The 23,529-nt window shown below is 36.8% G+C and overlaps 1 protein-coding gene across 2 annotated transcripts in view; it reads left to right on the top strand.

Moving 5' to 3' along the window:
• The window catches only part of ide (insulin-degrading enzyme), a 142,375-nt gene that overhangs the window by 35,560 nt on the left and 83,286 nt on the right, over window positions 1-23,529 (top strand). For both annotated transcript variants that reach the window (XM_051922832.1, XM_051922831.1), the window contains exons 5-11: window positions 2,792-2,914; window positions 9,185-9,297; window positions 12,884-13,046; window positions 15,985-16,077; window positions 18,908-18,999; window positions 19,353-19,433; window positions 22,009-22,112. In XM_051922832.1, coding sequence (XP_051778792.1) covers window positions 2,792-2,914; window positions 9,185-9,297; window positions 12,884-13,046; window positions 15,985-16,077; window positions 18,908-18,999; window positions 19,353-19,433; window positions 22,009-22,112 — 769 coding nt within the window. The remainder of the gene's footprint in view (window positions 1-2,791; window positions 2,915-9,184; window positions 9,298-12,883; window positions 13,047-15,984; window positions 16,078-18,907; window positions 19,000-19,352; window positions 19,434-22,008; window positions 22,113-23,529) is intronic.

Here is a 23,529-nt window from a genome sequence, read left to right as displayed (position 1 = left end):
TCACCAAGCTTGTGTTCATGACAAACGTGTGTATCTCCTAAAGACATTGTTCGTCCTTTCCTTTTATGCTAACATCTGCACATACGAGCTGATGGAGCTTAAATAGCTGAGAAAATGTGTCGTATGCATGGGGATATCTGAGTGGGACACCTTAGTGATGATCAGTTTGGGCTCGCTAGCTTTAGAAATAGACATGGTATGCTTTTATAAATAATGCAACAAAGAATGCACTCATAACTCTTGTTTTTGATCTCCAAACAAATTTAGTACAGTACAAAAGACAACCTGAGTAAACACAAGTTTATTAACACCTATATCACACTCATATTTAGTCATACACTCAGGCAGTCAACAGGAGAGAACAAATTGTAAATGCATATGGTAGTCTGCTGTGTTCCTTCTTCTTTCAGTTGCTCCCGTTAGGGATCGCCACAACGGATCGTCTATTTCCTTATCATCATGTCCACTGCATCCTGCTCCGTCACACCCACCACCTTCATGTCATTTCTTATCACATCCATAAACCTCCTCCTAGGTCTCCCTCTTTTCCTCTTGCCTGACATCTCCATCCCTAGCATCCTTCCCAGTATCTCTCCTCTGCACATGACCAAACCAACGTAATCTCACTTCTCTGGCTTTGTCTCCAAACCGTTCAACCTGAGCTGACCCTCTAATCTGCTCATTCCTAATCCTGTCCATCCTCGTCACACCCAATGCAAATCTTAACACTGCCACCTCCAGCTCTGTCTCCTGTCTTTGTGTCAATGCCACCTCCTCCAGCCCATATAACATAGCTGGCCTCACTACCTTTTTGTAGACCTTCCCTTTCACTCTTGCTGGTAACCCGTCTGTCATAAATCACCCCTGACACTTTTCTCCTCCCACTTCACCCTGCCTGCACTCTCTTCCTCACCTTTGTTCCACACTCCACAGTACTCTGTACTGTTGATCCCAAGTATTTAAAGTCATCCGCCTTTGCCAACTCCACTCCCTGCATCCTGACCATTCCCCTGACTTCCCTCTCATTCACACAACTGTATTCTGTCTGGGTCTTACTGACCTTCATTCCTCTCCTCTCTAGAGTATATTTCCACCTCTCCTCAACCTGCTCCCTACTCTCATTACAGGTCACAATGTCATCCGCAAACAACAATGTCCATTGGGACTCCTGTCTAATTGCTTGTTTATTACCATTGCAAATAAGAAAGTGCTCAGAGCCTATACCTTATGTAATCCCACCTTCACCTTAAATGCATCCGTCACTCCTACCGCAGTCCTCACCACTGTTTCACTTCCCTCATACATATTCTTTACTACATGCATACTTCTCTGCTACTCCTGACTTCCTCATTCAGTACCACAACTCCTCTCTAGGCACACTGTCATATACTTTCTCTTGATCCAAAAAGACATAATTAAATTCTTTTTGACCTTCCTTATACTTCTCCATCAACACCTTCAGAGCAAACATCACATCTGTAGTGCTGTTTCCTGCCATGAAACAATGCTTCTGCTCGCTAATCATCACCTCCCTTCTTAACCTAGCTTCCACTACTCTTTCCATTAACTTCATGCAGTGGCTGATCACTTTTATCTCTCTGTAGTTACTACAGTTCTGCACATCACCCTTTTTCTTAAAAATCAGTACCTGTACACTACATTTCCACTCCTCGGGCATCCTCACACTTTCCAAGATTGCTTTAAACAATCTCGTTAAAAACTTTACTGCCATCTCTCCTAAACATCTCAATGTTTCCACAGTTATTTTAACAGTCTCCCCATACTTCATCCTCCTCATAGCTATCCTTACTTCCTCCTTGCTAATCTATTGAATTTCCTGGTTCACTATCTCTACATCATCCAAACTCCTCTCTCTCTCATTCTCTTCATTCATCAACGTCTCAAAGTACTTTTTCCAGCTGCTCCAGAAAGTTATTCAGAGTAAAATTTTGCCAGATTAATATTGTAGTCTGCTGGGCTAGTGTAGTAAATAGTCTAATGCTACTGTAATTTCTTACATTTTTAATCCTAAAATTATTTTTTTCCTGAAATTGTAGGGTTGCTTTTATATGTGGTTTATGAATGCTGTCTGCATGCAGCCCTGTATGTTCTTTGATTTGGTTGTGATGCTGTCCCATCTGTGAAGTCACTTGTTACTTTGCGTAATACCATCTGTATTTAATATGCTAAAATAACTTCTTCCAGTATTTGAAAATGTATTTTGTTTTTACTTTTTTTCATTATGCTGCTTGTAATTGATTCCTTTCACTTGTAACAGGTATTGAAGCAGCATTGAAACGTTTTGTCTTCTCCTTTCTAACACTATTGTCCATTGTACTTGTTTAATAGACTTGCTGCACAATTTTCTCTATATATATCTCAAGTGTGTGTGTGCGAGTACGTGCAGACCCATTAAGCAAAACAGCATAGGGAGTTTGATACAATATTCTCGTGAGGGGGTTTCCTATTGTATTTACTTTTCTGAATTTCTGACCTTTTTGTTTACCTGGAAGTTTTGTGTCACAGTGTGTAAATAATGGTAAATCTGGTTTAAGGTATCTTGGTTTGAAGCTGTTAAGAGGGGAAAAATGTGACCATTTTGCATTAGTGTAAGTATGTGTAACCATTCATTTCTGTCCATAAGATGGATGGATTTTATTTACAAGTATTCTGTTTGTGAATAGCGTTAATGTTAGCATAGTTATTTTAAACAGTATTCCTGTTACGATTGCTTGCTGTTTTAATGAATTGTTACTGTTAAATGTTAAAATAACTTTATCTTGTATTACAGGAAACAAAGTTACACTTGAAACAAGACCATCACAAAAAGGGATTGATATTCGCCAAGAATTGCTCAAATTTCATTTAACATTCTACTCCTCAAATCTGATGTCACTCTGTGTCCTAGGAAGAGGTGTGTTATTATTCTATTAAGAGTGAAGATAAGATGCTGGCCATTGCAAATTTTTAAGTTGTTCTTAAACAGCCTGTCATTTTTCTTTTCTTTTCTTTAGTATCCTCAGCTTTGAAATTCTATACTGCATATTTGTTTAAAGAGGGGAAGTACATACATGTCCTTCTTCTAAGAACATTATAACAATTTATTTTTGATTGACAGGTTCATTGAGTAAATGATACTAGAGGCAGACGTCAATCAATTTATCTCATTGAATGAGATTTTCTTTGGTTTCACCTCATAATTATAATAATAAAAAAAAAATGGTCAAGGCTGAGCTTCCTATATCTGTAAACCATAGTAATTAGCTCCAACAGGCAACAGGTTATTGGCTATCAGTAAAAGGTTTGAGCACACAGAAATTTCCAAATGTGAAACTGTGCCATCCATACTAAATATACAACTTGTCTCATAATTTGGAGCGTTAGAGGATTCACTGTCAGTTCATTGAGTGCCCTGTCTTGACAACTGAGCCCACCAAAACTATATGCAATATAGTATATATTGCAATATGCAATATTCTTATCTTGGCTTCTTGTAATCACAGACTCATTCTTTTGGTAATCCTGGAAAGATTCAGACTGTAAGTAAAGAGGATAATATAGGCTGAGCAGTTAACTTCAAGTTTCATCTGAGAAATTACATCCTGTTTTATTGCCACCACTTAATATAATAGCTGTAGTGCTCCTGTTACAGAATTTATCTGTGGTTTAATCTCACAGTTTCTTCTACTCTTGCTTCTAAGTTGAACTTGGTCAATCTTAACTACTTTATTTGGGCATGCTGTCCCATACGTACATAGAGAGAGCATTATGTTATATGCTGATTTTCATACTAGCTGCATCACACTGTGAACTGTTCCAGTGCATGCTAGAGATGACTGTCAGATCAGGCCAAGAAAACAGTATCATTCAAATTGCATACATGGAGTCATCACTCCCCAAACTGTATATTTTTGAAGGCGTTACTGCCTATTAATGGTAAAAGAGGCGCTTGATGCACCCTTACTAGAATCTAACATCCTCCTTTAATGGGTCTGGCTCAGCTCTACAGTGCATCCAGAAAGTATTCACAGCGCATCACTTTTTCCACATTTTGTTATGTTACAGCCTTATTTCAAAATGGATTAAATTCATTTTTTTCCTCAGAATTCTACACACAACACCCCATAATGACGACGTGAAAAAAGTTTACTTGAGGTTTTTGCAAATTTATTAAAAATAAAAAAATTGAGAAAGCACATGTACATAAGTATTCACAGCCTTTGCCATGAAGCTCAAAATTGAGCTCAGGTGCATCCTGTTTCCCCTGATCATCCTTGAGATGTTTCTGCAGCTTAATTGGAGTCCACCTGTGGTAAATTCAGTTGATTGGACATGATTTGGAAAGGTACACACCTGTCTATATAAGGTCCCACAGTTGACATTTCATGTCAGAGCACAAACCAAGCATGAACTCAAAGGAATTGTCTGTAGACCTCTGAGACAGGATTGTATCGAGGCACAAATCTGGGGAAGGTTACAGAAAAATTTCTGCTGCTTTGAAGGTCCCAATGAGCACAGTGGCCTTCATCATCCGTAAGTGGAAGAAGTTCGAAACCACCAGGACTCTTCCTAGAGCTGGCTGGCCATCTAAACTGAGCGATCGGGGGAGAAGGGCCTTAGGGTCAGGGAGGTGACCAAGAACCCGATGGTCACTCTGTCAGAGCTCCAGAGGTCCTCTGTGGAGAGAGGAGAACCTTCCAGAAGGATAACCATCTCTGCAGCAGTCCACCAATCAGACCTGTATGGTAGAGTGGCCAGACGGAAGCCACTCCTTAGTAAAAGGCACATGGCAGCCCGCCTGGAGTTTGCCAAAAGGCACCTGAAGGACTCTCAGACCATGAGAAAGAAAGATTGAACTCTTTGGTGTGAATGCCAGGCGTCACGTTTGGAGGAAACCAGGCACCGCTCATCACCAGGCCAATACCATCCCTACAGTGAAGCACGATGGTGGAAGCATCATGCTGTGGGGATATTTTTCAGCGGCAGGGACTCGGAGACTAGTCAGGATAAAGGGAAAGATGACTGCAGCAATGTACAGAGACATCCTGGATGAAAACCTGCTCCAGAGCACTCTTGACCTCTTGACCTCAGACTGGGGCGATGGTTCATCTTTCAGCAGGACAATGACCCTAAGCACACAGCCAAGATATCAAAGGAGTGGCTTCAGGACAACTCTGTGAATGTCCTTGAGTGGCCCAGCCAGAGCCCAGACTTGAATCCGATTGAACATCTCTGGAGAGATCTTAAAATGGCTGTGCACCAACGCTTCCCATCCAACCTGATGAAGCTTGAGAGGTGCTACAAAGAGGAATGGGCGAAACTGGCCAAGGATAGGTGAGCCAGGCTTGTGGCATCATATTCAAAAAGACTTGAGGCTGTAATTGCTGCTAAAGGTGCATCGACAAAGTATTGAGTTTATTTTTAATAAATTTGCAAAAACCTCAAGTAAACTTTTTTTTACATTGTCATTATGGGGTGTTGTGTGTAGAATTCTGAGGGAAAAAATGAATTTAATCCATTTTGGAATAAGGCTGTAATATAACAAAATGTGGAAAAAGTGATGCGCTGTGAATACTTTCCAAATGCACTGTATATTATGAAAACAGAACTCTTACTGCACAAGAAAGGGACTGAAAGGCATGATCCAGCAGCCTTAAATTTGGAGTCTTGTAGTAACTCACATACAAATATCCTGCTATTGACTGGCAAAAGCCCTCTCCATGTTAGCCAAATTGGTTCAAAACACGTTTATGCTAGTTGCAATAGTGATGACTAATTTTGTAATAGTATTCACATTATATCGGGCAACTTCAGCATTTTCTACAGTAGAGTTACTTCCCCTGTACCTGAGAATTTCCAAAGTTTATGTGTAATCAGTCAGTCAGTCATTGTCCAACCCACTACACCTCCCACACTGCAGCTTTTCTTTTTTTGTCATAGCTATTAACCTTTTTGGCCTACTTGTGCCTCTCAGTGAAATTGGAAACCCTAGGAAAATATTTTTTAAACTTAACGTCTTTCCTCAAAGTTAATGTCTACCAGAGGTTTCTTGGATTCTTGGATTTTCAGTGTGCTGGGTTTCTTGCAGCTATTTGTGTTTTTAACCTCTTGACCTGGGTTCTTTCATGTTTCATGTCCTTGACCTCTCCCTAGTTTGTGAACACTTGGTAGCTCAGCAGCTGTCTTTTTTCAAGCATCTTGAATATATGGCCTCTTTAGTACAGTATTAATAGACATTGGTAATTGATAGCTCTCTATTATTAAAAAAAATCTTGGCAGGGAGAAGAGATGTGATCTTCTCGGAAGACAATTTGATGTCCCGCAAGAGACACTTTTAACGTCTTGCGAGACAAGGCAGTGAGACAGAAGGACAGCTGCTGTACAGGCTTTTAAATGATAGATGCGCAGTGGGACAAGCAGAACATGCAGAAGAACAAAGCCAGCAGCTGATCTGTCCGCATCTCCTTAGCGTGCTATTATCTCCCTCCCATGTCACTTCCTACTTACAAACAATTTAAAACAAGTTTACGGACATGTAACATAGCAGTTGTTGGAATGCTTTTGGCAGACACACTTTAAACAACAACAAGTGTCAAGCAGAACACGCAGCTCGCCAGCAGCAAGCCAGCAGATGATTCTGAGCGCATCTCCTTAGTGTGCGTTCCCCGCTATACCACCCCACACTTCACAACACGAGCGGAAGAGATGCAAAGAGGCAAAAGGACAGCTGCTGTACAGGCTTTTAAATGATCAATGCAAAGCACGACAAGCACAACACAAAGCTCACCAGCAGCAGAAGCAAAACAGCAGCTGATCTCCTTAGCGTGTGTTCAGCCTCCCCCCTTCACAATGCGAGCAGCATTTTATGTCCCGCAAGAAAGAGATTTAACCACACCCAGGGCAGGAAATAAAGGACAAATATTGTTTTTACAAAAGTTTTAAAGTGAAAGTGAAAATAATGCATATGTAACAATTCCCATGAAAGTAACAATCTCTTTAAATTGTTTATCCGGTAAACCAAACCTGGGGCTGGGCGATTGAAGTCAGCAGGGGGTGGAGTCCCGTGGTTTAGTTAAAGATACTCTGATAATGTGTACAGTCGTGGCCAAAAGTTTTGAGAATGACACAAATACTGGTTTTCACAAAGTTTGCTGCTTTAGTGTTTTTAGATCTTTTGTCAGATGTTTCTATGGTATGCTGAAGTATAATTACAAGCATTTCATAAGTTTCAAAGGATTTTCTTGACAATTACATTAAGTTTATGCAAAGAGTCAAGTGCAGTGTTGGCCCTTCTTTTTTGAGATCTCTGCAATTCATCCTGGCATGCTGTCAGTCAACTTCTGGGCCAAATCTTGACTGATGGCAGCCCATTCTTACGTAATCAATGCTCGGAGTTTGTCAGAATTTGTGGGTTTTTGTTTGTTCACACACCTCTTGAGGATTGACTACAAGTTCTCAATGAGATTAAAGTCTGGGGAGTTTCATGGCCATGGACCCAAATGTTTGATGTTTTGTTCCCCCGAGCCACGTAGTTATCATGTTTGCCTTATGGCATGGTGCTCCATCATGCTGGAAAAAACATTGTTCGTCACCAAAATGTTCTTGGATGGTTGGGAGAAGTTGCTCTCCGAGAATGTTGTGGTAATATTCTTTATTCATGGCTGTGTTCTTAGGCAAAAGTATGAGTGCGCTCACTCCCTTGGCTGAGAAGCAACCCCACACATGAATGGTTTCAGGTTGCTTTACTGTTGGTATGACACAGGACTGATGGTAGCACTCACCTTTTCTTCTCTGGACAATCTTGTTTTCTGGATGCCCCAAACAATCAGAAAAGGGGATTCATCATAGAAAATGACTTTACCCCAGACCTCAGCAGTCCAATCCCTGTACCTTTTGCAGAATATCAGTCTGTCTGTGATGTTTTTCTTAGGGACAAGTGGCTTCTTTACTGCCCTTCTTGACACCAGGCCATTCTGCAAAAGTCTTTGCCTCACTGTGCATGCAGATCTACTCACACCTGCCTGGTGTCATTCCTGAGAAAGCTCTGCACTGGTGGTTCCCTGATCCCACAGCTGAATCAACTTTAGGAAACAGTCCTGGCTCTTGCTAGACTTTCTTGGGTTCCCTGAAGCCTTCTTTACAACAGCAGTGGAAATGTTTTTTTTTGGGATTAAGTTCATTTTCATGATAGAGGGAGTTTGCAATTAATTGCAATTCATTTGATCACTCTTTGTTACATTCTGGAGTTTATGGAAATTGCCATCATAAAAACAGAGACAGCAAACCTTGTGAAAATTAATATTTGTGTCATTCTCAAAACCTTTGGCCATGACTGTACTCTTTTGACCAATCTCCTATTCATAAATGGAGCCTACATATGAATAAACCATGGCATTCACTGAAATCCAACAACAATTCACCACTCTACTTGCCATTCCTCATAATCACACTCTTTGGGTATCGCTATTGGTGTCCTTAGGTGAGCTGACATAAAGCAGCCTTCCCATCCACTAATTCAGACTCCACATCTCTCCATACTCACTTCTGTTCTCTACTTTGCACAAACTTTACAGTGGGTGGGAAACCACCATGCTTGTAAAGTCTTTTTCAGAGATGGGTATTGAATGATTCTGTTTGTATGTACCTGGTACTCCTGAATGCTCTTTCTCTGCTAATGAAGTGACTGGCTGATCCCACATGTCATTTTGGATTACCAGGGTACGTAATGTCAGGACTTAGCTTACACATGCTTTTCCTAATGACTAGCCTGTCACCTCAACCACACCTTTCACCTTGCAGGTGGTAAGACTCTTCTGTCTCTCCACATGGCTTTTTTGGAGTTTTTACCAACTGGATCACCTTTCAACCCCCAGGCTTGAATATATCATTTTTTTTGTATAATCAACATAAGAATCATTTTTAAATCTTCCCACTCTTGGTGATTTTGCCAAGGGTAAACTATAAGGACTGCAACGCTCCCAGCCATTTAACTCTTAAGAGACGGATGAGTCTCTACACTATGAAGAAAAGACTTCAATTACTTTGAGTTACATATTAAATGCAAACTTTGTGACTTGTTATGTGACATAGCTTAGATGTTCCTTTATTACAAGTTGTAGACTTTTACATATTGTTTTGGGTAGAATAACAGTGTAATGAGACCTAATGTTTTTTTCTTTTCCAGAGTCCTTGGATGAATTGACTAACATGGTGGTGAACCTCTTTGCAATGGTGGAAAACAAAAATGTACCAGTTCCAGAATTTCCAGAACACCCTTTTCAAAAAGAGCATCTTAGGGTAAGAAAGAAATGTTAGAAATGTTTCATTTACTTTATTGTGTTGAAATGCCTAATAATGGCTAATAATGTGTAAAGGGATACATATACATTCATGAAATGTCTTCTTGTTTTGTTGCAATATTTTTTTTATTCTGCTGTGTATATCTATTCACACAGACTGCTTAAAGCCTTTGGTACTTGTTGTGAGCTGACGTGAGTAACTTAAGTGTCTAGGTTTTGAAATAATCTTTATCAAGGCTTCACAGTCTGGTGTAGCCTAATTGTTCATATGAAGAATTTTCACTCTGAATGATTGGTGTTTCTGATGTTGTTTTTAAAATAGAGCTCAGTACCTAACTAAATTCCTTATGCAATAGGTCTTTGTTAATTTTCAAGAACCAACATGATTTTGTAATACTTTAATGGCAACTTGTGCAACACCACAGATTTTGTTTTTTTGAGAGAGGTGTGAACACGCCCTAGTATCTGAAACAGCAGTTGTCAAATTTCACTTCACTCACTACAACAGATTCATTTTGAGCAGTGTTGATCTATAATAGTATGGAAAATGTATTCTGTATGTACAGTAGGTTCTAAAATAACAGAATGAATTGATATACACAGAACGTCCTCCTTTGCTATTTTGATAGTTGATTACTGAGTAGAAAACCCATACTATAAACTTCATGTTTCTCTTATTCACATAAGAGCTAACAGATTTTACTTTAAATAGTATTTTAATGTTACGATTTCAAATCTAATATAAATTGTTAAAAATACTAAATTAACATAATAGATTTGTTGCAAACTATTAATATATTGTATTGATAACATTTTACACTGAAGTAAGGTATAAATAAATGTTGCATTTCTAGTGGTCACTGCACTCCACTACTATTTGAATCATGCACTGATCCACTAAATCGTGTAAAGAAACCTTTCTTAGATTTAGTAGCGGGAATATGTTATGTGTTGTACTGCTCTACACACCTTTACTGACTTCCATGCTGAATATAAATATTAAAATCACCATTGGCATGACATTTACATTTGTAATTGAATATCTTGCATATTTTACTTCATTTAAAGGTCTCAGAGTTCTTTAGGTCAACAGTCTGTGCCGCATTACTTTACACTGACATTCTTCATATGAAAACAACCTGTTAAGTGCGCAGGTAACTCTGCATAAAAGTAAAGTGGCATTTTAAAACCAAGTATTGTATGCAGATGAAGGTAAAATCAAACTCTTTGGCCACAACCATAAATGTTTTTTTGGAGAGAAAGGAGCAGCATCTGCAGAAAATAATGCCTTGCCAACTATTAAATATGTTCTGCTTTGGAATTTTGTGGCAAGTAGTGGAACAGGGAACATTGTGAAAGTACAAAGAAGAATGAATCACACTAAATATCAACATATCCTCAAGGAGAATGTCAGTCATGAAACTGAAACTAATATAATAATGGCATCTACAACAAGACAGTGATACAAAAACATTTCTAAATCTACTAAGAAATGTCTAATGAAACATAAGGTGAAGGTTCTGGAATGGTTATCACAGTCCCTAGACTAGAACATCATTGAAAAATATATGAATAGATCTTAAACATGCTGTTCACACAAGATAGGACAAAATATTTCACAGCTTGAATTGATCTGCAAGGAAGAACAGGGAAACATTTCCAAAACAAGAATTCAAAGATTTTTTTTCAAAAATGTTTGCTTCATCAGGCCGTGATCTTCAGCTCTCTCTGGATCAGTTCGCAGCCGAGTGTGAAGCGGCTGGGATGAGAATCAGCACCTCCAAATCCGAGACCATGGTCCTCAGCCCGAAAAGGGTGGAGTGCCCTCTCAGGGTTGGTAGCGAGATCCTGCCCCAAGTGGAGGAGTTCAAGTATCTCGGGGTCTTGTTCACGAGTGAGGGAAGAATGGAGCGTGAGATCGACAGGCGGATCGGTGCGGCATCCGCAGTAATGCGGGCATTGCATCGGTCTGTCGTGGTGAAAAAGGAGCTGAGCCGCAAGGCGAAGCTCTCAATTTACCAGTCGATCTATGTTCCTACCCTCACCTATGGTCATGAGCTATGGGTAGTGACCGAAAGAACGAGATCGCGAATACAAGCGGCTGAAATGAGTTTCCTCCGCAGGGTGTCTGGGCTTTCCCTTAAAGATAGGGTGAGAAGCTCAGTCATCCGGGAGGGGCTCAGAGTAGAGCCGCTGCTCCTCCGCATCGAGAGGAGTCAGATGAGGTGGCTCGGGCATCTGATCAGGATGCCTCCTGGACGCCTCCCTGGTGAGGTGTTCTGGGCACGTCCAACCGGGAGGAGGCCCCGGGGAAGACCCAGGATACGCTGGAGGGACTATGTCTCTCGACTGGCCTGGGAACACCTTGGGATTCTCCCGGAAGAGCTAGAAGAAGTGGCCGGGGAGAGGGAAGTCTGGGCATCTCTGCTCAAGCTGCTGCCCCCGCGACCCGACCTCGGATAAGCGGGAGACAATGGATGGATGGATGGAATTCAAAGATTCATTGCTGGGTACAAACACATTTTTCCAAACTGTGATTGTTGCCAAAGAGGGTGTGACTTAGCAGGTATCAAAACTTTTGAAAATACCACATTGCCTGTTTTTATTTTCTTAACTTTTTTTAGTTTATGAAATAAATTATAACTGTACATTAGTATTTTCATATAAAATGCCATTGTTGTTTAAAATGTTGCACCAAACAGAAGAGATCCTCCTCACCTTATCTTAATGAAATTACATGTACTATGCTTTTCAAACTGCTGTAAATCATGCCACTGTTGCAACTTGGTTGAACATCAGTCACACAGGAGAATCACAAAGGTTATCAGGTGGGCCCCCCCTCTCTCAAATAGTGCTTTTGCTGGATTTAAGGCCCATGACACGAGAATGTTTCAACAATGTGTGTGATGTCTTAACACATACCCACCTCCTTTCCTGATAACCGAGGCTCAGCTATTCTAACTGCCCCTCCTAGTTATTAAAACCATTAATAATAAAACTAGCCCACATTTTCTCTGTGCAAGCCTGTATTGAAAACATCAGAGGTAAACTCAAATCGGTGTTGCACAAAACAGACTTGTACTACAAACTTATCTTGGCAACCTCTGAGATAAACTCAGATCGGAATTATGGTGGACATGCTCTTACTGTCTTATCTAAAACAACTGTCTAAAACCACCCAATAATGCCTACCCCATCTTGCTACCATAAAACACTGTTTAAAACCCTAAAAGTAATAAATAAGCCAAAAATTCCAAAAATATAAATACATATATCATAAAACTATGCATTAAGTATATACCTGTTTGCTCTCAAAGTTATGTTTTCTATTTTTATTTCAAATGTCAACAAGATTATACAATTTACTGGAGTGCCAAAAACTTCGCATGAAGCTGTACTTGTAAATGGCATGTGACAGATTTCAGTTAAGATTCTTGATCTAAAATCTTTATGTATCACATTGCTTCCTTATGTACCTGGTATACTTGTTAAGATATCCATAGTGTTACATGACAAGTTTGCATATTTATCAAGCATTTGAATTTTGTGAAATAAATGTTTTGTTTACCATTTTTTCTCTGTAGCAAATGTACAAGGTGGTGCCTATTAAGGATATTCGAAACCTCTATGTCACTTTTCCTATCCCAGATCTTCAAAAATATTATAAATCAAACCCTGGCCATTATCTTGGTCACCTCATTGGACATGAAGGTCCTGGAAGCTTACTGTCTGAGTTAAAATCAAAAGGTAGGTTTTCTGAAAATACAAAATGTTCTTTTTTTGCATTGTTGTTATTTCATTGGAAAATATTTTCATATTTTTATTAGTGCTGCTGTTCCATTTAAAAAATGTAAACGCAAATATTCACATGATTACAATTTTAATTGAAATGAACTGTGTATTAATAGAAATTTTATTTACTTGAAGTATAGTAATATTGTTCTATAAAGCAGAAACAACTGAGTGATTAATTTCTAATTCAAAATAGTTTTAATCATAACCAGGTTATGCATATTAAATTATTTCAATTTATAGAAAAGTTTAGAGAAAATATTGAATAAACAGTGAAACACTAATCGGTCATTAGCTCAAAGTAATTTTTTTTTGATTTTGGAGAGCAATATTACAATACAATTTATTCTAGCACTTTAACTGATTCTGTCAGCAATTCTTTCTTTTAAAATGATCTGAAGTTGAAAAACACGACATTATTAATTATATACACTGGTCATTCAAGGGATATTCTCTTTTTTCTTAACAATATATGCTTTGGCTTCCTGCAAACATGAACACATGTATGCATCATATCTTGCATCCTGAAGTAGTTTTATTCTAACTTCTTTTTTTGTTCAGTTTAATTTGTGGGAAAATCATTTACCCAAAATAAACACCCTTTAATGTAGGAATTTACTAGTTTTTGGAGCCTCTTGTTTTATTCTCTGCAAGTAGAACTTTTAAAACTTAAAAAATATGTAAATGGTCTGCGCTTGGGTGATAAGTGCAGGTAATTCCTTTCTTCACAACAGAAAAATGCAGAGGTGTAAATTATGTAAGGAATCGGTGAAGATTTAATTGCCATACTTACTAAGAACAAGCCTTACAGTCCACTGATTTAAAAATGTTTATTGGCTTTGTTCCCATTTTACACAGAGCTCAAACAACTGTGTTCTGAATGCTGGTTATATCATTTTAATTTCAGCTGTTTACTCCTTTAATTGTGTTCATAGTGTCAGTGTGAACATCCCACACAACTCCTGGCAGAGTATCGAGTCATAATAGTTTACATCATGCTGCAGAGAAAAAAACACCTCATGCACTCCTTCATATCCAGCCTATGAAATTAAATTGCGGTGTTATTTGTATCCAGTGGATTACTTCTGGCCTTAAGCATTCAGATGGCTTACTTCTGAAATTTCAAAAAACTTTAATTCTGCATGACTAAATTGTTTCTTATTCACAGTAGTCCTAGTAAGTCTTTCACAGTCATGCTGTGCCAAAAGACTTATGTTGTTCCCTTTCTTTTAATTTATATTCTTGTAAAATAGATGCTGTTATTTTTTCAGAATACCTTTTTCTCTCATCACCTTTTAATCTATAGAATTTTAAGCTAAAGTAACTGAAGCGTTTTTGTTTTCTGTCAAGTTCAAAATATTCTTTTTTTTCAGCTACTTTATTTTCAATCACTGTCTTAAATCTCAAGCCATAACAAAATCTTAAAGTCCACACATTCCATGTGTGAGTCGCTAGATTATTTAAAATAAAGCTCATTCTGAGAACTGTATTTACTTTTCCTGCATTTAATGACATGGCTTGTTATGTGCTTGATGGTGTTAGGATATGCTGTCTCCTCATGATCCCTGTAGTTAGCAAGTAAGAAAAGTGAATGAACGAATAGGAAGGAATTACTTCACTTTGTATTTCAAAGCCGCTCAAAATGTGTTTCTCTAAATATTGTTTAATAAGATATGTTTTTGACTGATCTCAGGAACATTATCTTGTGAATTTAGTGCTAAGGCAGGTAGTGACAGAAATACTATTTATACACCAATGAACTGTATTCAGCTCCTCTGAATTAATTGTGAATGAATCCTTGGAGGGATATTTGCAACTTACTGACATGTTCAAGCAAATATTTTTTTTTCTTGTTTCATTAAATACTTTACATACATTAAAAGTTATTTTTGTGCTAAAATGCATATCCAGGTGTCCATTTTCTGACCTGTTTAATTCAGTTTCTAGCTCTTGGGGAATTAAATTGCCGCATTCTGGCAGTATTAGGTGCAAGTCGGAAGTAAATCCGTACAAAATTCATTTAGCAATAGTAAAAGTGGTTTAGTCTGAGTTTTGCATGATATATTTTTTTGTGGAATGCTTTATTGAGAGAGAGAGAGGCATGGCAATGAAAAAATGAAAAAAATTAATCTGCACACTTAAAGTCACAATTTCACATTAGATGGTATCAGGGTGCATGCCACCATGATTTCAATCAGACATGTTCTGTTTTTGCCATAATATCAAAATGGGTACAGATTATCATAAAATTTCATTGGTGTTGGTTTTGACCACAGAAGTTGTGGTATCATTGCCACCCTAGTCTGTAGTGTCCATGCCAACTCAGCCTGGAACAGTAGGGATCAGGAAAGCCATACATATAAACATTATAATGAATCTCAGGGCACACTTATAAAATTTAAATAAATGGGTAAGGAAGAGTTGTTTTAACATTTCAAAAATGTGTCCTCTATGGTTTTTAGAATGGTACAGCATTCACAGGGGAGTCAACAAAACACTGATTCAATTAAACTGTATAACCGACTAATCTTTATTTTGTTATAAAAGATTGTAAAAAAAATTTGTCTAAAAACATATTTCAGGGTTAACTGGTATGTAGACTTTAACAGATTTAAAAAAAAATGTATGAAGTAGAATAGGTTATGGTACTGTACATATTGATACATTAAACATTGTCCGTTATAAACTTCAGGTTGGTTTGAATGTTCATTTGCAGTTAGAGGTTAATTTGACCTTGTATCACCTACTGCACTTCTCTAAAGCACTCCTACCTCATTAATGTTTCTATTAAGGAAAATTTAATGTAGCTGCAAAATATTATAAACTGTGAAAATTATTCAGTAATTTGGTATTTTCTGATTTATGAAGCATGCTTGTATATATTTTTTTAAAGGTTGGGTAAATACTCTAGTTGGTGGACAGAAGGAAGGTGCAAAAGGTTTTATGTTTTTCATAATCAATGTGGACCTGACAGAAGAAGGCCTTTGTAAGTATCGTCACTGCACAAACTACTCTGCCACAATGAGATATGTTGTAATATATGCACACATAAAGCCACATATAGCAGTTGCATTGATTTTATTCAGGCATTTGTAAAACACTTGTAGCTTAATTTTGCATTATACAGATCTTAATTTGTCAATAAGTGTTATTCTGTTAGTTGTTAAAAAGAAGTCTAACAAATGAATGCTATATTAAATAAGCCAATAACTACTGTTTATTGTCAGAGACAGATGCTGTAATTTTTCTGAATTTATTTATGTAACTGGCTGACGACGCACTGTAGAACACATTGTTCGTTAAAATTAAATTGACGAGTTTTCTTGAATTTTGTTTCGTCTCTTCCTAAAAACTGACAAAAATTTTTTCAATGTGTTTTTGTTATGATTATGGTTTCTTAACTTGTTTGTATGAATTTTAACTTGTTAATTATTTTTTAAATGCATGAGTTAGTTCTCTTTCACTGTGAATATGAATATGAATATAAATGACCTTAGGAAAACAGTCGTTAGTGCCACCTTTTCACAGATCCAGTGGTTTAAATTCTACAGCTGGTCATTATCTGTTGAGGTTTCACATTCTCCCAGTTTCTGGTCTGTTCTTTCTGGTCAACAGTGTTTTAGGCCTTGTTTTGGAAGGCAAACATCTAATGCAGAAAAACTTGTCTGAAGGCCTACTTAAAGATGTTGTCCTATGTGTGGATATACTATACATGACTTTAAAATTTAGAACAGCCAAAGGCAGAATCTGTTTATTTCCGCTATAGTTAAACAGCTCACTATAGAAAATAACAGTCTCTAGTTAACACCTGGACAGAAAACCATGCTGTTAGAGTGTTCTCATGACTTGGAAGCTCCAGAATATGTTTTTACTTGTAATACATGTGTTTGTTTTACATTTTTTGTCTTTATCATGTCTTATGTATGAACTAAATAATACCGTGTCTGTCTGGCCAGAAATACTGGTATTCTTCCACCTCAATAAAAAAAAAAAAAAAACACTTTCCTTAACTACATTCAAACTGACAATAGTATTTGGCATTTGCCATTTTTATTTAAAATTTAATAGAATAGATAATTTGCTTTTAATTTATGAGAGAGAATTTTATATAATAAATGGGAATAGCATGAACAAAAATGTTTCTACCCTTAACCTAATGTATCATAGTAACTGCAGTTAAGCCCTTTCTGTAGCTCAAAATGAGATTTCCACACTTTTTGATTGGTAATTTGGCCCACTTTTCTTGAGAATTCCGTGACAGTTCTCTGATTTGATGGATGCCATCTCCCAACTCTGAGTGTCAGCTCACTGAACAGATATTAAGTAGGATTCAGATTAGGACTCTTAGCAGTCCACTTTAGAGTGGTCCAGTGTTTGTGCCCCATTCATTCTTGGTTTCTTTTTAAGATACGTTTTGAGCTGCCATCCTACTGCATTACCCATGGCTTGTAGCTGAGTCTGTGCATTCTGACACCAGGCTATATGTTTGGCTCCAAATGCCCTTCCTGATTTCATTGTGCCCTGTACCAATTCAAGGCATAAAGTGCCAAAGGCAGCAAAGCAACCCCAGAACATCACTGAGCTTTCTCCATATTTCACTGTAGGGATAATGTTGTTTTATTTGAAAGCTTCATTTTGGTTCTATGAACAAAATTATGGCGTGATTTACCAAAAAGCTATAAATTTTATTTCTCTCAGAAGAACTGTGGCGTGTTAACATGCATTTTGGCAAACTCCAGTTAGGCTTTTTTTTTTCTCTCTCACTTAGAAGAGAGGGCTTTCTGGGTCTCATACTATGAACCCATCTTCATTCAGACAGTGACCAATTGTGCAGCTTGAACACCAGCTTTGATCTGTTTTGAAGTTTTTCTTGTTTTTTTTCTCCTCCATATGAACAATCTTCCTATTCACTTTTGGGTCAAATTGTAGTGTTGTTCAGGATTGTTGACTACAGACCCATGTTCCTTAAACTTATTCTTATAATATTGGAAACAGTGGACCCAGCAACATCAAACTCTTTAAAGGTGACATTGTAGCTTTTACACTGACCATGGCTGGCTGTTGGTTTCTTTCTTACCTTCTTAGACAACTCTTTTTCTTCTCTTTTCCATGTTTATTGACATACAATTACTTTGTGAGAACTTTTCACCCTTAAAATTGAAGACACCCATGATACTAAGTGCTGTAAAAGAAATTAGTCTGGTAGAAGTATCACTACAATGCAGTTATTTCTTATGACTTCTAAAGTGTTCCAATAAATTTTGTCCAGGCCATTTTGGAATTTCTTTGTAGAATAAACAAAGATACAGTTCTATTCTCATCTTTTCTTTGATTCCACTGCAAATCAAAGGCATGCATCTATGAATGACAAAAGATCTTTTAATTTAAAAACAAATTTCCACTTGGCGGCAGTAAAATTGATCTTCTTTATGAAAAAGGTGCCGAGGTGAAAGATCATTTAATGTTTGGATGCGGCAATTAAAATAGACAGATTGAAAACTACTAATTTAAAATCAAGTTACACGTTCCTTATTTACTCATGAATTCTCACAAAATGATATCACTGCAAAGGTATTCAGAGATTTACTTACAAAATATGTTGTACTGTTTGAAAAAAAAATGCATTGTACACCTCACAGTGATTTAAAGTTAAACCTGATAGAGCACTGTAAATTAAAAGTGAACAAGCAAACAATATCAATACTAACGAAAATGTCTTATTTTTTTCCCTGAGTTAGTAACAGGTTAGTAAATGTAGGTTCTGTATTGAGATATATGTAAATGTAATTGCTTATGTGATCATTTTTTTTTTCCAGTACATGTCGATGATATCATTTTTCACATGTTTCAATACATTCAGAAGCTTCGGACTGAAGGTCCTCAGGAGTGGGTCTTCCAAGAATGCAAGGTGTACCATTCCTTCTTTTTTATAAGCTATTTGAATTGAAACATTCTCAAGTCCTCAACCAGCAATCTGCACTTTGTATTCACTTGCTAAAGTGGACTCTAAAGATGCTAATGTGATATTCTTTGAAATGTGCAGTACTTTAGTTTTTGATAAACTGGAAATAAATGTAGAATTTTATTTTCAATTTAGCTTCTGTTATTTACAGAATGAGTTAAAAACATTTTACTTTTGCTTTGAATCTTTGGTATTTGTAACATATAACAGATGATTTGACACATTCTTTTTTCTACTTTTTGCTGTTTTAATGTTAAAACAACTTAAACTATTTCATGTACATTATGTTTTAATTACAGGATTTGAATAATGTAGCTTTTAGATTTAAAGATAAGGAGAGACCTCGTGGATACACTTCAAAAATAGCTGGTCTGCTGCATGTAAGTATGCATTTTTTTAAATAAAAGATTAAGTGGAAGAAACTGAACTTGACATTGGAGGCATAAAATCACAATGATAAGCAAGAATACAAATCAATCTAAAGTATTCATTTTTTTCCTTAAGTTTCTTGCATCCAGTGTATCTGATTAAATAATAACACAAAAATGCACTTTTTCATATACACCCACATTTATACATTTTCACTTAAATGACTGACACAAATTGATCAGTTTGACTGGGATTTTTTTGTTTATAAATTGAAGTCTTTTTCACAGTATTGCCCAAAAATGAAAGAAATTTATTAATAAGAAAAATTTTGCACAATGTAATGAAGCAAGATTTGTCCATTCTGACTTGCAGAAGAAATTGCTGAGTGGTGCCAGGTTAGCCAGGGGCTGAAAGTTGATAGCAGTTTTAGTCTCACAACAGATTTTGGATGGGTAAGGTCAGGACTGTTACTAAGTCAGACAAGGATACCACTTATTGGCTCTGGCAATGTGCTTTAGGTCACTGTCTTGTTGACATGCAAACTTCCTCGCCAGTTTAAGCAGGTTGTCTACCAAAATCGATTTTTATTGTGCAGTATTCATTTTGCCAGCAATTCTGTCCAGTTTGCCAGTCCCTGCTGCTGAAAAGCCTTCCTCCAATGTGATGTTTCCACCACAGCATTTTGCATTGGGGATGGTGTTATCTGACTGATGTGTAGTGTTACAGTTATACTGCACACAGGTCAGTGTTCAAGCCAAAATAGTTGTCAGACTAAATACATTCTATCACAGCTTTGCAGTATCTTCCTAATTCTTTAGGCAAGGACATGTATATTTTTTCAGCCATAACCTGTTCCTTGCCACTCTTCCATAAAGGTTGTTTTTGTGCAATGCCTTGGAGATTGTTGAATTGTGAACATCCTGTCCAGTCTCGGTCATTGACTCCTACAGCTTATTCAGAGTGAGAACTGGTGAAGCAGTATCCTACCAAGTTTTCTTCTTCTTCTGAAACTGCATTTAGATGGCCGGTCTGACCAGGCAGTGTGGCTATACTTTCAGATTTTTTCTACTTCCATATGATGGACTGCATTGAGCTCTGAAGTATGTAACGTGCCTTTGAGATGGTCTTATAGCCTTCTCCAAATCTGTTAGCCGCTATATACATATCCCTGGCTCATTTCAAATGCTTTTTAGAAAATTGTTAAAGTTATTCATTTTGTTTCTTTTGATTTGGCTTGATGTGCATTGTGCATCTTAGATCAGCTGGAAAATGTCTTTTAATATATGTTAAGTTTTGAAAATAAAATGTAAAAATAGTTCTGGGGTAAATACTTTTTCAGACCAATGTACAGTGTATTATATACAGATATTTGAAAAAGGTGTTATTTTTCTAAAAGAAAAAATCATTAAAGTGCAGAAATGATTGGATGTTACATTCCCTGCATTTATTAAGTATTATTTTGCACATTCTATGTAGATCTAAAAGATGTATTTAAGGCATTAACAATATTATAGATGGGAAACTGAAAAAGAGCAGGGCAAAAACATAACAATAAAGATCCAAAGATATCCTAATACTGTTTTACTCTTCTGAAAAGTTGCCAGTGGACCCATTGTTTGTAAGATAAAAAGCATATGTGAAGTGGAATGCACACAAATCCATTTAGTGGTAACAGGACTTGACTTGGATGGAAAGGAGCTGTCTTGTTTTAAAGTCCATCCAAGTTTTATACACTTTTCAAAAATCTAAACTTACAAAACCCATGTCCTTGAAATCGTCAGACTAGTCTTGAACTCTTTACTGTATATCATTGGCTAAGTCCTTTTTTAAATTGTTCTACTCCTTTAAAAGTCAATTCTTTGAATGTGAAAACACTGTGACATCTCCCTATTGTGTTTTTTCTTTGGTAATTTTCTGGTTTTGTTTACAAACATACCAGCCTTTGAAATTCCAAGAAGTTTTACATCAGTGTCAAAGGATGGAGCAACATAAACTAACAAAGCCCAATTAGATTTGTTTCTACATCGTTCAGTTATGTGCTATTGTTTTTTATGCACATCTTATGTTTTTGTATAATATGAAATGGCTTGCACTTTACTCATTATTCCAATTTTCTAGTTTTTGATTTACTTTCTTTTTTCAGCTCTGCTTCTCACATAAGAAAATCTTCTAATTTTAAGCTACAAAAAAAGCAACAGGTAGTGGCATCTACATATTTCAACAAAGGCACTGTCAAATTTGCATTGGCATGTACCTCTTCTTACCTAGTAGCAGCTACCTTTAATGTCCGTGCTGGCCTCCATTAAAAATGACAGTTGACTGTGTATGCTAGCAAGCACAGAATAAAGAGATGAGATACCTGAATTTAAAAAAAAAAAGATACAATTATATTTAGGAAAATGACAACACAGGAAAAAGATAATAGTTTTCGAAATGTAGCTAGCTATGAATTGAAGTGTATAGTAAGTGCAGTGGTTTTTCTGTTTGACTTAATGACTTTTGACTTTTGATTAATCTTTCAACTGATGCTTGCTGAACTTTTTGTGCTTAACTTAGTATGATAACTATGCTTTCTTTACATTTCAGTACTACCCTCTAGATGAAGTTTTAGCTGCTGAATATCTTCTGGAAGAGTTTAGACCTGATTTAATTGAGATGGTTTTGGACAAACTAAGACCAGAGAATGTCAGGTTAGTTTATAAGGAGATGCCTTGAACTGTCACTCAAACTAGTCTTTTCAGTTGCCAAATACTGTTTTTAACGTTAGTAAGACCTTGAACAGCCTTATGACTGCACAATTTCCCAAAACAAATTTGTTAATTATACTTCCATTTATTTATTTTTTCCATTAGATTATTTGAGTGTAATCAAGGAAATGGTGATACAGGAAAAAGGCAGGCTCATTTGCTCACAGGTTATAATTGTGTGTTATTAAAGGTGTACTATTTACTCCAGTGCACAAACCACCATACTCTCTCATTGTGGAAAAAAGACAACTTCACCTATAGAAGTTGTTTTAAATTAGACTTATGAATGTCCTGGGTGAGTTCTAGTTGCACTATTCAGCCCCCTCTCTCTGTCCATTATAGAATTTATAGAATTGAAAAAAAGAAAAAAACTTAAAACAATTGTAAATTAAGTTAAAAAAAACACATGTTATACTGTATATATTACTATTTAAAATACATTCTTTGGTATCTGAGATGTGTTTTCCAGCCCACCAGTGAACTTTGCAGGTTATGTTGTTAATTACCCCATGGATGGTCAAAAAAAGCACAGATGCAAGGCCATCAGAGGGAGTAATCTGCAATGAATGCAGAAGAACTTGTAGTACACATATATGAAGTAGATATCATCATCATGTACAAAAATGTTTAATACTAGTTTTACTAGACTACTTCAGTTTTTTTATAGTGAGTAAAACACTGTTTTAAACAGAGAACAGAGTGTCAGTATACTGCTTTCAGTGATTCAGCATAACATGACAAACTTTTATATTTTATCAGAGTTAGTCTCATATTCGAAAGAAAAAGTCTTAAGCATTGTGTCCCACTTTTTAAATAAAGATTAATTTTCAGGACTTTAGTAATTGTCTTGCAAGACACTCTGTCCCAATTGGTACCCACTGTTCATCATTGAAGTTCATTTCCTGAACCCAGTTTATCCTGCTAGTGCAAGTCCTTGCAGCATTTGATGAAAGCACCTAACCCTTAGTACAGATCTATACTCAGTCATGGCTGGACAATGTGTAGATACTATTCAACTTAATAAAATGTCTTTAGAGTGTAGGAGAAAAACAAAGTCACTACATAAAACATTTTTTTACAGACAGTTGATTGAAAATATTCAATGTGCATCAGCAGTATCTTAATGAAAGCACCTCTTGCCTCCCATTTGAAGAGTCATCTCACAGACTCTCAATCAAACGTTTTTTCTTATAGCATCTTTCCCAGAGAACATCACTACAAGGAACTTCACAAAGCACACACAATATAAGTTAAAGGAAAAAGTTTTCAGTACAGCAGATTTGCAAACTGATGCTTTCTAATATTTAGAGGGAGCAAAAATGTTTCCTGTTAACTTCATATGAAAGGAAAGCAGAAGGTT

The sequence above is a fragment of the Erpetoichthys calabaricus genome, chromosome 2 (genome assembly GCF_900747795.2).
Source record: "Erpetoichthys calabaricus chromosome 2, fErpCal1.3, whole genome shotgun sequence".
Classification (NCBI taxonomy): Eukaryota; Metazoa; Chordata; class Cladistia; order Polypteriformes; family Polypteridae; genus Erpetoichthys; species Erpetoichthys calabaricus.
Note: the sequence above shows the minus strand (reverse complement) of the source record. Positions and strands in the feature narration are given on the sequence as shown.